At 40.8% G+C, this 13775-nt stretch overlaps 2 protein-coding genes across 2 annotated transcripts; both read right to left on the reverse strand.

Moving 5' to 3' along the window:
* Window positions 1-5356: 5356 nt before the first annotated feature.
* On the reverse strand, window positions 5357-6440 carry LOC113313806 (leucine-rich repeat extensin-like protein 6). The gene is made up of 2 exons (XM_026562594.1): window positions 6257-6440; window positions 5357-6103 (listed from the first exon to the last, which is right to left on the reverse strand). The coding sequence occupies exons 1-2, from the start codon at window positions 6345-6347 to the stop codon at window positions 5631-5633; spliced, it is 564 nt and encodes a 187-aa protein (XP_026418379.1). The 5' UTR covers window positions 6348-6440; the 3' UTR covers window positions 5357-5630.
* Window positions 6441-12444: 6004 nt separating this feature from the next.
* LOC113307611 (vegetative cell wall protein gp1-like) lies at window positions 12445-13520 on the reverse strand. Its single transcript, XM_026556064.1, has 2 exons — window positions 13389-13520; window positions 12445-13291 (listed from the first exon to the last, which is right to left on the reverse strand). The coding sequence occupies exons 1-2, from the start codon at window positions 13492-13494 to the stop codon at window positions 12762-12764; spliced, it is 636 nt and encodes a 211-aa protein (XP_026411849.1). The 5' UTR covers window positions 13495-13520; the 3' UTR covers window positions 12445-12761.
* Window positions 13521-13775: the final 255 nt, after the last annotated feature.

Raw genomic sequence — 13775 nt, forward strand, 5'->3', positions numbered from 1 at the left:
TTAACGGGCAGAGTACCCACACCACCAATATTATCGCCAACAGGGGCAGATCCCCTCCCCCTCCCCCCCCCCACCCCCCCCCCCCCCCCACCCGCCAGTACCACCTACGGTAATATTACCCCAGACTCACCATCACCACCCGCGACAACTTCTTCTTCACCATCACCACCCGAAGCAACTTCTTCACCATTAACACCCTTGTCATCAGGATGAGAAGTATCAGTACGCTCTTCTCCATCGAACATTTCTTCATCCTCAGCATACCCTTCGTTTACAAGACTCGTAACCTCCTCATAAACCTCAGCCTCACCGGTCACAACAGTAGAAGATTGTTTGGGTCCAAGTTTCTTCTTCTTCGACACCTACAAACCAGTACACATCCCAAAAAAGCCTCATTTTTTCCCTCACTTAAAAAATGAAAATTATTTTAAGCAAGGAAAAAGGGGCAAATAGAATATAGAATATAAGAAGAAACTATACCTTGGCAGCAGCAGCACTCTTCGGTGGATGGGTAGCACCAGAACCCTCCTCCTCATCTCCATCAACGACATCAAGAGCGTAAGGCAAATTCATGCCCGCGAAATTCGGACACCAAGGACAGAAATCTCCATAAAGAGCAGGAGGAGTTTCACGAGGCTTGCTGTTTTCAGAAGGACGCCAACCGCGCGGACCAGGAATCCAACCATAAGCCCAAGGACCAACTATTTCAATGACAGTAGCATGCCATTCATAATCATGATCACGCTTAATCCTTTCACGAGCAGGAAAGAGTTTCCGTTTAGCAGATCCCTCAGTACCAGGAACATACGGCTTACGGTTCCTAATGTTGACATAATCTCCAAAGGAATTGTTAAAATTCTGAGGAGTGTACCAATCTCTCTCAGCAGGATTTGGAACGTAGCAGGTCATCATAGTCTCCCCCTTGCTCCGCAGGTAACATTCCTTCAGTGCACGAAGATAATTCCCAGACAGTTGTGACACGGAACGATTATGAGTGTTTGTGGAAGAGCCTTCGCGACTAGCCAGCACGTCATAATAAAAGGAGTCACCCGACTTATACAGGGGCAACATGAGACCCGCCTCGAAGGCTCCAACCGTAGTCAACAGATGGAACTCATCAAACTGATACTTAGCAAGGAGCTCGTAAGTGATATCATCATCAGGGGCATAAAAGCGAACCTCAAAAGCTTGAAGCTCATTTTTTTCCTTGAACATCTCAAGATCAATATGCTTGAAAGTGACCTTCTTCTTACCAACCGAAACGCTACGTATCACATGGGCAGTTTCTTCTTCGTCTGCGGAATCTGAAGTAGGACTCAATTCCGAAGCTTTCCTTTTAGAAAGATTTTTAGACGGATCAGCTCTCGACATAGTACCCTTGGAGTACTTCCCTTTGAAAGAAACCGTTGGAGGAGGCGACAAAGATTTCTGCAGAGGCACTGAAGGAGGATCCATTGAATGAAGGGGCGGAACATCCAATGTTTCATTACGAGGATGAGGAGCCCGCGTACTCCTAGACTCATTACGAGGAGGAGCCTGCGTACTCCTAGAATCTTCACGAGGACGAGAAGGGGCACGGTTAACAGCATACCTAGACCCAGAAGGACCCTTCGGCAAATCCTCTTTCTTTGTAGGAAAAGTCTTCGCACCAGAGGAAGATGAAACCCTATGACCCCGAGGATCTGATTGCGAAGATTTATAAGAACCCTCCCCAAGTGGAGATCTGTCAGAATCTCTACGCGGAGGGGATCTTGGCGGACTAGACGGCGGGGTTTGGTAAGGAACCCGCGGACGATCAGACATATCTACAAGGGAACACAAAAAAAACAGTTTAGAGAAGAATACGAGGAGATCACTAAAGATCAAAAAACCCTTAACTGATGGTTCATCAGGATTAACATCAAAAACCCTAAAAACTGAAAATAACCAGAAATACCCCATTAGACTCCAAAGATAATACTTAGATACAGACTCACAGACTTTGTAACAAAGAACAGGGGCAAGCATATATGCTTCGACATATGTGTTCTTCATCACAAAGCCAAAAATACAGCAGAAGAAGACAAAACGGTAGATATAACAACATAAAATAGATAAATCAATGATGAGCAGCTAATGAAAAACCCCATACCTGTATAAAAGAGGACGACAAGCACCATCCACAGTCGAAGATAGAATGATCAGAGATATCAAAAGAAAGTTATCTTTGATACAGGGGCAGCAGCAGTCGAGAGCGAAAGAGTCAGAAAATTGAATGCTATTATCTTCCTCACAAGAACGACGATAATAAATGACTAAATAACAAGAATAGAAAACAAAGAAAGGATGAACACTGACAAGAAGAGGATAAAAGTTTTTTTTACATTCTCTTTCCTATTTATAAAGCTAGAGAAGACAATAAATGTCCCTCGTACCAAGGAGAAGTTATGGGGAAAGTTAATGCAAAAGTGGGAAACGTGCCCGTATTTATAGGGGAAGTTATATCAGGAGAGATAATACGTGTATGGCGACCTTTCTTCTTCTAAATTGCAAAATACGCCCAAGTCAGAAGAAGAAGGGCAAATTGTATGTACACATTTCATCATCCACCACGTGTACAGGAAGAGACACGTGGAAGGCATGCAAAGCGAGATATCAAAACATGATAACAAGCAGTCATAACCTAGAGGAGCATCTCATCAGAAAATGTCACCGGTCAACAGATCTGACGGTCAGGGACCGAGGATCACAGAGGTATGATGGCAAAGAGGAGCACCAGATAATACCCCTTGGGTGATAGTACATCCTATCCCGAGGAAGATCCCAGATCAACGGCTGAGAGAGAGTTTGCCTGACGCAGATGTGACCAGACTAAGAGACACTTGTCTGACACGAGCAGACGTCCAACTGCCCGCATTAAATACCAAGAGATATACACGTGTCAATCAGCTCGTGGAATTAGCGAGGATAGCTCTTCGTATTCAAGCTTAGACTGCAGCATATGCCGAAGACCTCTGCGTAATGGGCACAAAGCACAAGAAGATAAGGTTGCAACGACACCTTAGAAGTAGGACCGACGTTCCAACCCTATAAATACCCCTCTCCACTAAGAGAGAAGGGGGCGACCAATCCAAAGCAATTATAAGAGAATATAGGAGAGAGAAATAGGAAGAGTAAGTAATCCCCCTACTTCCGCAGACCTATGTGTACTCTAAAGTCATTCGACTATCTTTGTAATCATTCAATACGTAGTGAAACACCAGCCCCGTGGATGTAGGCCTTAGTGCTGAACCACGTAAATCTGTCTTATTTACATTTCAGCACTTTAAATTCAGCATTGAACTTCATGTGCTTTACATTTATACTTGCTTCTCAGTTTATCCCTTTATACGAACATTATGTATGATAATATTTGACTAGACAATGACAAGCTCGAAGGCTTCGAATCGATATAATCATCTCCTTTACACATACGGCGTACAATTTTAGAATTAGAATGTATGCGATTATTGTTTGTGAACACGTAAATGGCTTCGTGATTTATGTGTTCACAAATAGGTTCACACAATGTTTCTGTGACTGTCTCTTATCTCTAATCTCTCTGTATCTTTAGTTGGTTTAAACACTCAACATTTTATAACTATAATCCATACATATGAGAGGCACTTCTGTGTAACTACAATTTTCTTGAAAAAGTTTCTTTGGTTTTTCAATTTGAAATATCGGAAAATCTCCTGACAGCTTTTGGAAGTACCATTTTAGCCCTTGCTCAGTTTCGTTTTCATTTAATAAACTATTATTAGCTCAAATAAATAGAGGTTTATATAAAGGATTTTGACTAGTCAAAGCACTTGATATTGGAATCTGTACTGGCGGAAAGAGACGACACTCTCCATTCTTAATTTCATATCAGTACACTACATTGACATCAAAAGACAGTGCCTATACAACAAAATCTGTTGAACAAGCTTGCCTTTAGGTGCCTACTCCATCATAATCTGATTAGCATCTGCTAGCACGTATCTGCACGATTGCTCCTGGTCAGGTGAGTCTGGGAGTTCCATCTCGTATGGACATTCTTCTGTGCAGCTGGGAGGTGGTGGCGTCGATGGTGGAGGGGGAGACGGGGATGGTGGCGGGGGCGATGGTGAGGGCGGTGGTGGAGATGGCGGGGGCGGTGGTGGTGATGGTGGAGATGGTGGTGGTGGCTTTGGCGGCATCTTACAACAACACTCGCATAAAGGCAACTTTAAAAGCCGATATACACAGTTGGTACTAGTGACTGTACTGCCATGGGGACATGCGACTTCACATGAGTTTCCACAAGGGGAGCAAACCACAGCGATATTCGATGAAAATATCTCACCGGACTTGCATTGAATAGCATTAGCAGTATCTGCACAACATCAAATAAACGGCAAATAATATCAAAATTAGACGTTGACCATGACATTATAGCAATTCATCAAATTTCAGGTATATACTCTCATCCTACATATATGTTCCAGCGGCGGATCCTTCCACGATCATGAGATAATGGAAGAGACTGAATTTACTGATAGACTAAGATGCTATACTGGCCATGCTAGCTACATTTTCCGGCGGCTAACCCAAGCTCGTTCATGGGTACGTATATAACTATTGACTAATTAACAAGAATTAGCTGGAACTATCAAATGAGTTTCTAGTGGCCGAAACAGAACTTGTTAAATATACTTACATGAAGACCGCCAAAGAAAACAGAAGAGCTAGAACAGAATTAAGAAAACTACTCTTGGCCATCTTGATTTCTTTCGGAATACCCATTTCCGTTAACCGGATATCAATCTGAAGTTGGATCTATTTATAATCGTAATGTGTTAGATCAGTGTAGGAAAAAAGCAGTTGCTATAATTTACTGTGCTGCAGGCTTGTACAGTACTAGCTAACCAGCACCGCATACATTTCCACATGTGAATCACGATACGGGGAAAGAAAACAAAAGAAGATAATTTAGTTCTTTGCAGCTAAATTATTGAATCGGGAGCACCACACAAATGTTTGATTTATGCGCGTCATTCTCGTACGAATAAGGTTATGCATTATTGGAACTTGCAGAGTAAATTGCTTTTTGAGATTTTTTTTTTTTCCACGTCAGGACCAACCCAACTATTATTGAAGCCATTGCAGGTAAAGCACAGCAGGATACACCGAACAGTAAATGATGCCAATGGCATGCATTATCCAGTTATATCTGGTGTAGGGTGGTCGACATCCTCTCTCAATTTGTTAGCCAGTTTCCAGTTACATTTAGAGCGTTTTTAAATAAGATGATGGCGGCCACAGTACAGTACATTTTCGGGATGGTCTTATATTGTTGATACATGCACACAATGTAGCTAGTGAAACCAGAAAAATGCTCTTAATTTGTGGGTTCATCATACGAATAAACATTTAGGAAACACGATACATGATAATGTTCACTAGCTAGTAAGACTTACTGAATCCCTCGTCATGATCCAAGTAACTTCTTACCATTTACTAGCAATTATTACGGACACATCACATTCTTATTTCAAAACACAATGCAAATACAACATCACCAGATTGATAACATAACACTAAGCTAGCTCTAATAGTATATTTAGCTAGCTAGCTAATGGACAATCCTATTACATAATCATGATCTGACTAGCCAGCTTATATGTGCACGGTGGCTGATCAGGTGACGATTGGAACTCGAACTCACTTGGACAGACTTGAGGGCAGCTGGGAGCTGGTGGGGGTGATGGTGACGGTGGTGGTGGTGATGGTGGGGGTGGTGATGGAGATGGTGGTGGTGGTGGTGGTGATGGCGGGGGTGGTGATGGAGGCGGTGGGGGTGGTGATGGTGGTGGTGGTGATGGCGGAGGCGGTGGGGGTGAAGGTGGTGGTGGTGATGGAGGCGGTGGTGGTGGTGGCATTTTACAGCAACACTCACACAAAGGTGTGTCTAGGAACCTGATTGGAACACAATTGGTTTTGGTAACTGTACTTCCCTTGGGACAAGCGCTTGCACATTGAGGGTTGCAAGTGAGGCAAACCAAAGTGCCAGTTGATGCAAATGTCTCACCAGATTTGCATTTCATTGCAGCAATAGCAGTATCTGCAAATTAATAGCAACAGTATGAAAACTAACCAAGTAGTACTATTGAATGACATGTTTTCTCATTCGTTTTGATCAAATCAGCTGGAAACATAAACAAATCTGTCTACAGAAAGAAAAAAAAGATTAAGTAAGAAATCCGCGGATACTTACGTGAAAAGAAACACATGACTACCGTAAGACATAGAAGCAAATTCAGGCAACTACTCCTCCTGGTCATCCTGATTTTTTCTGCACGACCCATTTCTGTTTGCTACTTTTCTTATTCTATATCGATTCTAAGCCTGGTTTTTCTATTCTCATTTATAACATATTATGTTAGATTGGAAACGGGATATTACAGTTGCCAAAATTTAATGTTTTCAGCTAACAATTGATTCTCGAGATCTCAAGGTTATATATGCACGTGAATGATATGGAAAAAGCAACAACATGTAATATGATGGACTTGTGGGTAGTTACCGATTCAGGACACCAATAATGCATGAGAATCTCGCCTGTTTCAGGTGAGCCTATTGGGACACTGTCGCCGGGTATTGTATATTTTTCATGTTTACATTTTTTTAGAACGATTTTTTGGGGACCATGGTTTTTTTGGGACCATGGTTTTATTTTGGGTAAAGACATTAGAAGTAAATCTAGGTCACCCCTTATCTAGATATTTATATTAATACCTAAATTACCCTCCTGATTAATTTTGGGTGATGATTAGTGAATGATTTAGTTAAAAACAATTAGTGAGATTAAATTAAAAGATGGGTTTATTATTAGTTGAGTAGAATTATTGAGAGAGTAGAGTTAGAGAAGATGAAGCAGAAAAACATGGAAAATAGATTTTGTTTTCCAATTCACTAAGTTTGAGTATTCAAATGATGAAAACTCATATGATTCTTCATCTCCATCCCCTCCTAGAATATTTGTTAATCTTCAAAATGATCCGGATTTGAACTGGATTTTGAACAGTTCGGTTACTTTATATGAAGAACAAGTAACCGAACTCATCTGAAGCTGTAGTTCAGTTACTTTATATGAAGAACAAGTAACCGAACTCATCTGAAGTTGTAGTTCGATTGCCCCGTGAGATGAACAAGTAACCGAACTCATCTGAAAGTGTAGTTCGGTTACTTATTCCAAATACGCAGGTTACCGAACTCTCAAATAATAGAATTTCTAGGAGTTACAGCGTTATGTTCGGTTGGTTCTCAACTAACCGAACTTTGGTGTACAAAGTTCGGTTGGTTCAAACTGCATGCACTTTTGATCTAACCGAACTTTACGTAATATAAGAGTATATAAGTTTACAAAGTTCGGTTCTTTCGCAAACTTGAACCTAACAGCTAACCAACCGAACTCTGAGTTCGGTTTCTGCGATAAAATTGTGAAGTTACCGAACTTAACAAACAAAAAAAATGTGAAGTTTCAGCTTCTATTGGCTAAGTTTGGTTACTTTGTAGTTTTAAAAGTTTTTGCGAACAAACCGAACTCTATTGGCTAAGTTCGGTTACTTTGTAGTTTTAAAAGTTTTTGCGAACAAACCGAACTCTATTGGCTAAGTTCGGTTATTTTGGAACTCAACATAGTGGCCACAACAACACAGTTCGGTTAGACTGGATTTGTTTTTGTTCGGTTCTAAGGGTGGAGTTCGGTTACTTTGTAGTTTTAAAATTTTTTGCGAAACAACCAAACAGAGAGTTTGGTGACTTAGTTTTAAATCCAATAGAACCGAATTGTTCTTCGTGTTCTTCATTTTCAAGAAGTTCGGTTAGTAAACTAGGGTTTTTTGGAAAATCGGCCTAACCGAACATGGCTCTGTAACTCCTATGAAAACCCTATTTTGATGATTTCTATTCGATTGAAGCAATCAAAATCAAATTAAAGTGAAGGGTTTGTTGGAAAATACCTCTGGAGTGGTCCCATGGCAGAATCAGGTTGCGGCTGGCGTCTTTTATACTCGATAAAATTATTATGTAACCGAACTTAATTGTGATTGCATTGATGTTGTTACATTTCTTAAATAGGAGGTGGCGGTGGTGGTGGGAGGAGGTGGTGGTGGTAATCGGTGGTTGGTGGTGGTGATAATCGGAGGTGGTGGTGGTGGTAATCGGCGATGGTGGTGGTGGTGGTAATCGGTGGTTGGTGGTGGTGATAATCGGAGGTGGTGGTGGTGGTAATCTTCGGTGGTGGGCGGTGGTGGTGGGAGGAGGTGGTGGTTATATATATAGGTGGTTATTAGGTTGGTTTTAAATTAAATTAGGTTAAGGGTAGGTTAGTCATTTCAACGTTTTAGGACACCCCTTATCACTATAGGGAAGGTGGCCTAATAAAACCATGGTCCCCTAAGAAAAACCATGGTCTCTAAAAAATCATTCTTTTTCTATCCTGGCTAAATTGGGGCATGTGCCACTTAATTGGGCCCATAGATTACTTCATCTATCCAATTCACAATAATAAGGGGTGTCTAATATTTATGTAAACTACCAAATTACCCTAAAAAAATATTAATATTACTAAATTATCCCCATTAATCCTTAATAAACCTAACTAACAAAAATCAGTTTTTATTTCTAACATAAAAACCGATTCATCTCCTCCACTCCCTCTTTTTCCATTAATTTGAAACCAAAAATCGTCGATGATCGACGATTCAAAAACGATTAATCGTTTTCTTTCTTCCATAAAATGTTGAAACCAAGAAATAAGTATGCTACTAACAGGAATCATTCTAGTGACGACGATCCCGGGCTTGTTGAAGCGATTCGAAATAGAACGAGGGAAGTGCAAGAACATTCTGAAGCCTCTCGTATCGAACAGGAGGAAGAAATGGGTCGAATCAGGTACTTTTCTATCAACCCAATCCTCTAAACTAGGTTTTAGTAACATGCTTTAGGTTAGAAATCGAGAATTTTGAAATCCAAGAATTTCAGTGTTTACAAAATCGGATTACGTTAGTCACGAAGTAACCCGATTCTTATTAGAAACGGATTATGTTCATAAACTTATAGTCTGATTGTTCTGCATGTGAAAAGGAACCGGGAACGTTAGTGTATAAATAGCCCCATAGTAAGTACCTAAACCTTGTGCCATGTAATGTAAACATTATTATCCGTGTAGTGTTTTGATTATTGTCCATCGTGGTTGTTTGGTTTTATAGGATCACAAGCATGTCGTTCGTCTTATGAAGCCTGGAACGTCAGTAAGTAAGATGAGGAATTGGCCACTTATAGCTGATGAATTAAGCAGGGGAGAAGTTCCGGAAGTGGTCGATCTAGTCAATTCTACGGGGTTGATTTTTGTGGTCAACAATTTGGGCCACCTTACTTACAATAGACCTCTTTGTTCCGCCTTTGCCGAGAGATACTACGGGGAAACTGATACTTTACATCTTCCGTTTAGAGAAATGACGATAACTCCAAATGATGCGAAGTTCATTATCGGGCTAAGCATAGAAGGTAAAGACGTGAAGCACAAAGATTACGCGCAAGAGCTTGATTGGGACAAGATTTATGCATGGACCAAGGAAGTGTTCCAATGGGATGAGGAGAAGACCAAGAAGGAGGTGCTAGTAGGTAAGGAAAAACAGAGGATATTTCATCTCTCGAGGCTGAGGAGCAACTTTATGGGAAACAAAGAAGCTTCGTCATGAGGGAAAAGCGGTGACGCCGCAACGTATCATCGCCACGGCCAATGCATATATCCTTTATATCTTTGGAGCTGTTATCTTCCCCGACGTTTCCGGTGCCCCAACTTTATCCAGCTGTTGCAACCATTTGACAAGATACATGACTACTCTTGGGGAACTGCCATCCTTGCACACTCTTTGACGCAGTTGAGAAAGGCTTCTAGGTCTCAAAGGAACCAACTCGGAGGGAATATGTCTTTTCTGCGGGCGTAGATATATTTGCACTTCCCAATATTTGCTAAAAGGACTTTTGAGAACAAGGATTGGGACGAACAGCAGTATGGAAACAAGTAACCTACAGAAGTAAGCCGAAGAAAACAAAGAATTGATTATTTGAATTTGAGACGCCAGTTAGACAACTTGACGACGAAGGATGTTGTCTTTGATCCTTACAAGGAGGCTTTGGCTAAAGGAAAAGGAAAGAAGGTTGGGTGCCCAGAGCAAGGTGAATATCATGGGCCTTTGTTTCACCCAAGAGGATATGTAATGTACAACCCGTTGAGAATCGCAAGACAATGCGGTTACATACAAAAAATCCCAAAGGCGCACAAGGATTTCAAATTCAATGAGACAAAAACCAAAGCACATGATAGTGATATTGTCATTGTTCACCGGCTTTTCCCATCATGTGATTATTGGGATAACAGAGCGTTTCACAAATATCCTTTGGTTGGTCCATCTCGAACAGATGGCGAGGCAATTCCGGGTTACATGTCGTGGTACCTCAATGTTTCACATACTCGAGTGATACGATTAGATGAGAGTCCCATGATAGAGGACAAAGATACGGCTCTCCAATACTTGGTGCGTATTGTTACTCAATTACGATTTTGTTAATGATTTTTGCATTATATATTGAATGTTTGTTATTTGAAATTGAAACAGAGAAGACGAGTCGAATACTTGATAACCCGGGCAAAGCTAGAAATCAGGGAAGGGAAAAATGTGAAGGCCAATGAAAAACTAATTGATGAATTGAACGGTCTCGAAGATGTAGAAGCTGGTGCAAAGTTTGGGGAGCAGGAATATGATGATGATGATGATGAGGAGGAGGAGGAGGAGGAGGAGGATGAGCCAAAGAATAAGAGAAAAAGAGCCCCTACCAAAAAGATGTCTGAAGGTGCATCGAGCAGCGCCCAACCTAGGAATCGAGGACGCGGTGGACGTGGTCGTGGCAGTGGACGTGGTCGTGGTGGGGATGTTCATGAATGAATGGTTATATTCATGTTTATGTCTTTAAGTATGGATAATTATGGAGTCAAAACTTATGTCTTGTCTTAAACGTATTGTCGAATTATGTTTGGTTACACTCCTAGTCTATGAATGACTTAATCTGGTTTCTAGTTTATGAATGACTTAATGTGTGTGAAAAAAAAGGAGGATTCTAGCATTTTTTCTGTCAGAATCGGTTTACATATAACTATATGTAATCCGATTCTGAAAATTTCCCAGAGGTTCAGTTTCAGAATCGGTTTACATTTACCTTTATAAAACCCGATTGTGATGAAGAAAACTCCTGTAACTTTTGAAGCCAATAATCGGTTTTCATCAACCAATATGTAGCCCGACTGCTAAGAAGAAAAGTTATGTAACTTTTAGAATCGGTTTACATGTACAAAAATGTAATCCGATGTTTATGAAGAAAAGTTCTGTAACTTTTACAATCGGTTTACATGTGCATTACAAAAGCCCGATTGTTGAGAGGCACAATTTATATGATTTTGTAAGGACACAATCGGTTTATGTGGACATACATAAAATCCGATTATTTGATTTGAATTTGAAAAAAATAGACGTTGAGTCCTTATCTATATAAGGACAACCTCTTTCAGCCATTCCCATATATATCACACACTTAGCCTAGAAAATGGAATGGGAATCGTTTGAAGATTTGTGTCTCGTTAAATCCTTTGCTAATACGTTCCGTGAACGTCCGAATGAAATCTATTCAATATTTTGGAAGGGAGTTAAAGAGTCCTTTAACGGGCGTACGGGAAATCCCAGCAACCGCAAATGGAGAGACTTGACATTTCGATCTAGTATGGCAACATTATTTATTTTATTTCTTCAAGATCACAATAATAGTAGTTCAGTCCCGTTAAGCTCATTCAACACGGTGGCCCCGAAGATTTAAAGCAAAACCAAACGACCCTTCAAACCCCCTTGAGGTCAGGGAAAGGGATCCACCAAATTTGAAACTGCCGGATACAAAAGAACGACCACAACAACCATCCATTCAAGTTAGCTATCCAAGAGCAAAATTTAAATGCGAGTAACATTTGGGCGGTGAATAGGGCCATGTAACAGAGAGGGGAATTACATTTTTGATTTTTTCATTAATTATTTTTTTTATTAGGTTAGTTGATGGAATAGGATCTTTGAATCATCCATTTTTGATGTAATTTGGTTCGGAAGACTGTCAGTTCACTCTACTGACTTCTTTACAGGCATTAGCTGAAGGCTGCCATTGGAATATATGGTCTTAGTGCTCACTTACTGATTCTGGGTGGTTATGTAGGGAGGGGAATTTAGTCATGTAATTGGGTCATGGTGCTGTGCATTAGTGAACTAACAGTTCCATTTTCTTTATTGATTCTGCCATTGGATTAACCGGGGTGTTTTTGCTTGCATTAGTGAATAGTGAATACCATTTCAGTTAGTCAGAAAAATGTTTATAGACCTTGCAGAACAATTTCGTTTTCTTTAAAATGCTTGGAAAAATAAATGCGGTCCAGTAGTTTCTGGCATTATTACCAACTATTTTCACTCTCATATTAAATTGAAGACAACAATTTAAGTTGAGCTATCTTTTGGAATCGGACATACCCCGTAAGAACAAAGTGAAAACAAGACAAACAAATGAGAAAGCAGACGCCGTGTTTGGTTAAGTCCGAGTTTATTAAGATAGCAGAAATACTTGAGCTAGCTTTAGTAGCATATATTATAACTAGTTAACACCACCAGCTGGTACTGCTGCAACTAAATCATCATTGGATTAGTTAGAGCGTAGTTGCACAATATCTTCGGCTGCTTTGGACTCAATTTTGGCAACGTAATACTGATTTCTCTATCACAATTTCCTCCTGGCTTACTTGGACAAGCTGGAGGTGCTGTTGGTGTTGGGGAGGCTGGGGGTGGGGATGGAGGCGTGGGCAATGGTTGGAGTGGGGGTGGAGGAGAGTGTTTGGGTGAGAGTTGGGGAGGCGGAGGGGTTGAGACTTGTGGAGAGGGTGAAGGGGGAGGAGGTGAAACTTGTGGTGGAGGTGAGAGTTGAGGTGGTGGTGGTGGTGGTGGAGGTGAAGGTGAAGGTGGGGATGGTGGTGGATATAATGCTTGACACTGACATTGGCAACCTCCATCATCACATGAGTAATCGATGACAATTTTGTCGCACCCACATTTATCCGGACATGTAACACCACAAGTTCGTGCGCACCGCTGTATTGCAGTTTCCTTGAGAAATTTATAGCCAAGAAATGAGTTTTTGTTCATGGATGCAGCCACTACCTCTGCATAGTCAATGAATTGAGCAAAAACATAAGCTATAAAACAATGATGCATGATAAAACAGCTCAAGTTACGAAATCTATATGCATATATACTTACGCGAATGGCATGACATGAGACTTGTAGAAAACAGTAAACCTAGAAGAAAACTAGCGCAACTACGGTCGCTTTCGCCCTTCTTGATGATTTCTTTATAGGTACCCATTTTGTGTGTCTGTGTGTGTTTTTTTGTAGTCCGAGTCATTCCGTTGGTAGAAATCTCCCTCCCGATTTATAACATGCTACTCGTTAGGTGGAAAAGGAAGAAAACGATGGAAGTGAAGGATGTCCCCATTATGTCTGAAAGCTAACTATTGATAAAAAGAAACCAAATATCAGCATGCATCACGTTGATTCACTAGTGAGCAATGCTGTATGCACAACAAGTAATGATCCGTATTACTTGCATGTTTTTGGTTAGAAAACTAGTTGCTGGCACTAATGGGT

Source organism: Papaver somniferum, chromosome 9 (assembly GCF_003573695.1).
Source record: "Papaver somniferum cultivar HN1 chromosome 9, ASM357369v1, whole genome shotgun sequence".
NCBI lineage: Eukaryota > Viridiplantae > Streptophyta > Magnoliopsida > Ranunculales > Papaveraceae > Papaver > Papaver somniferum.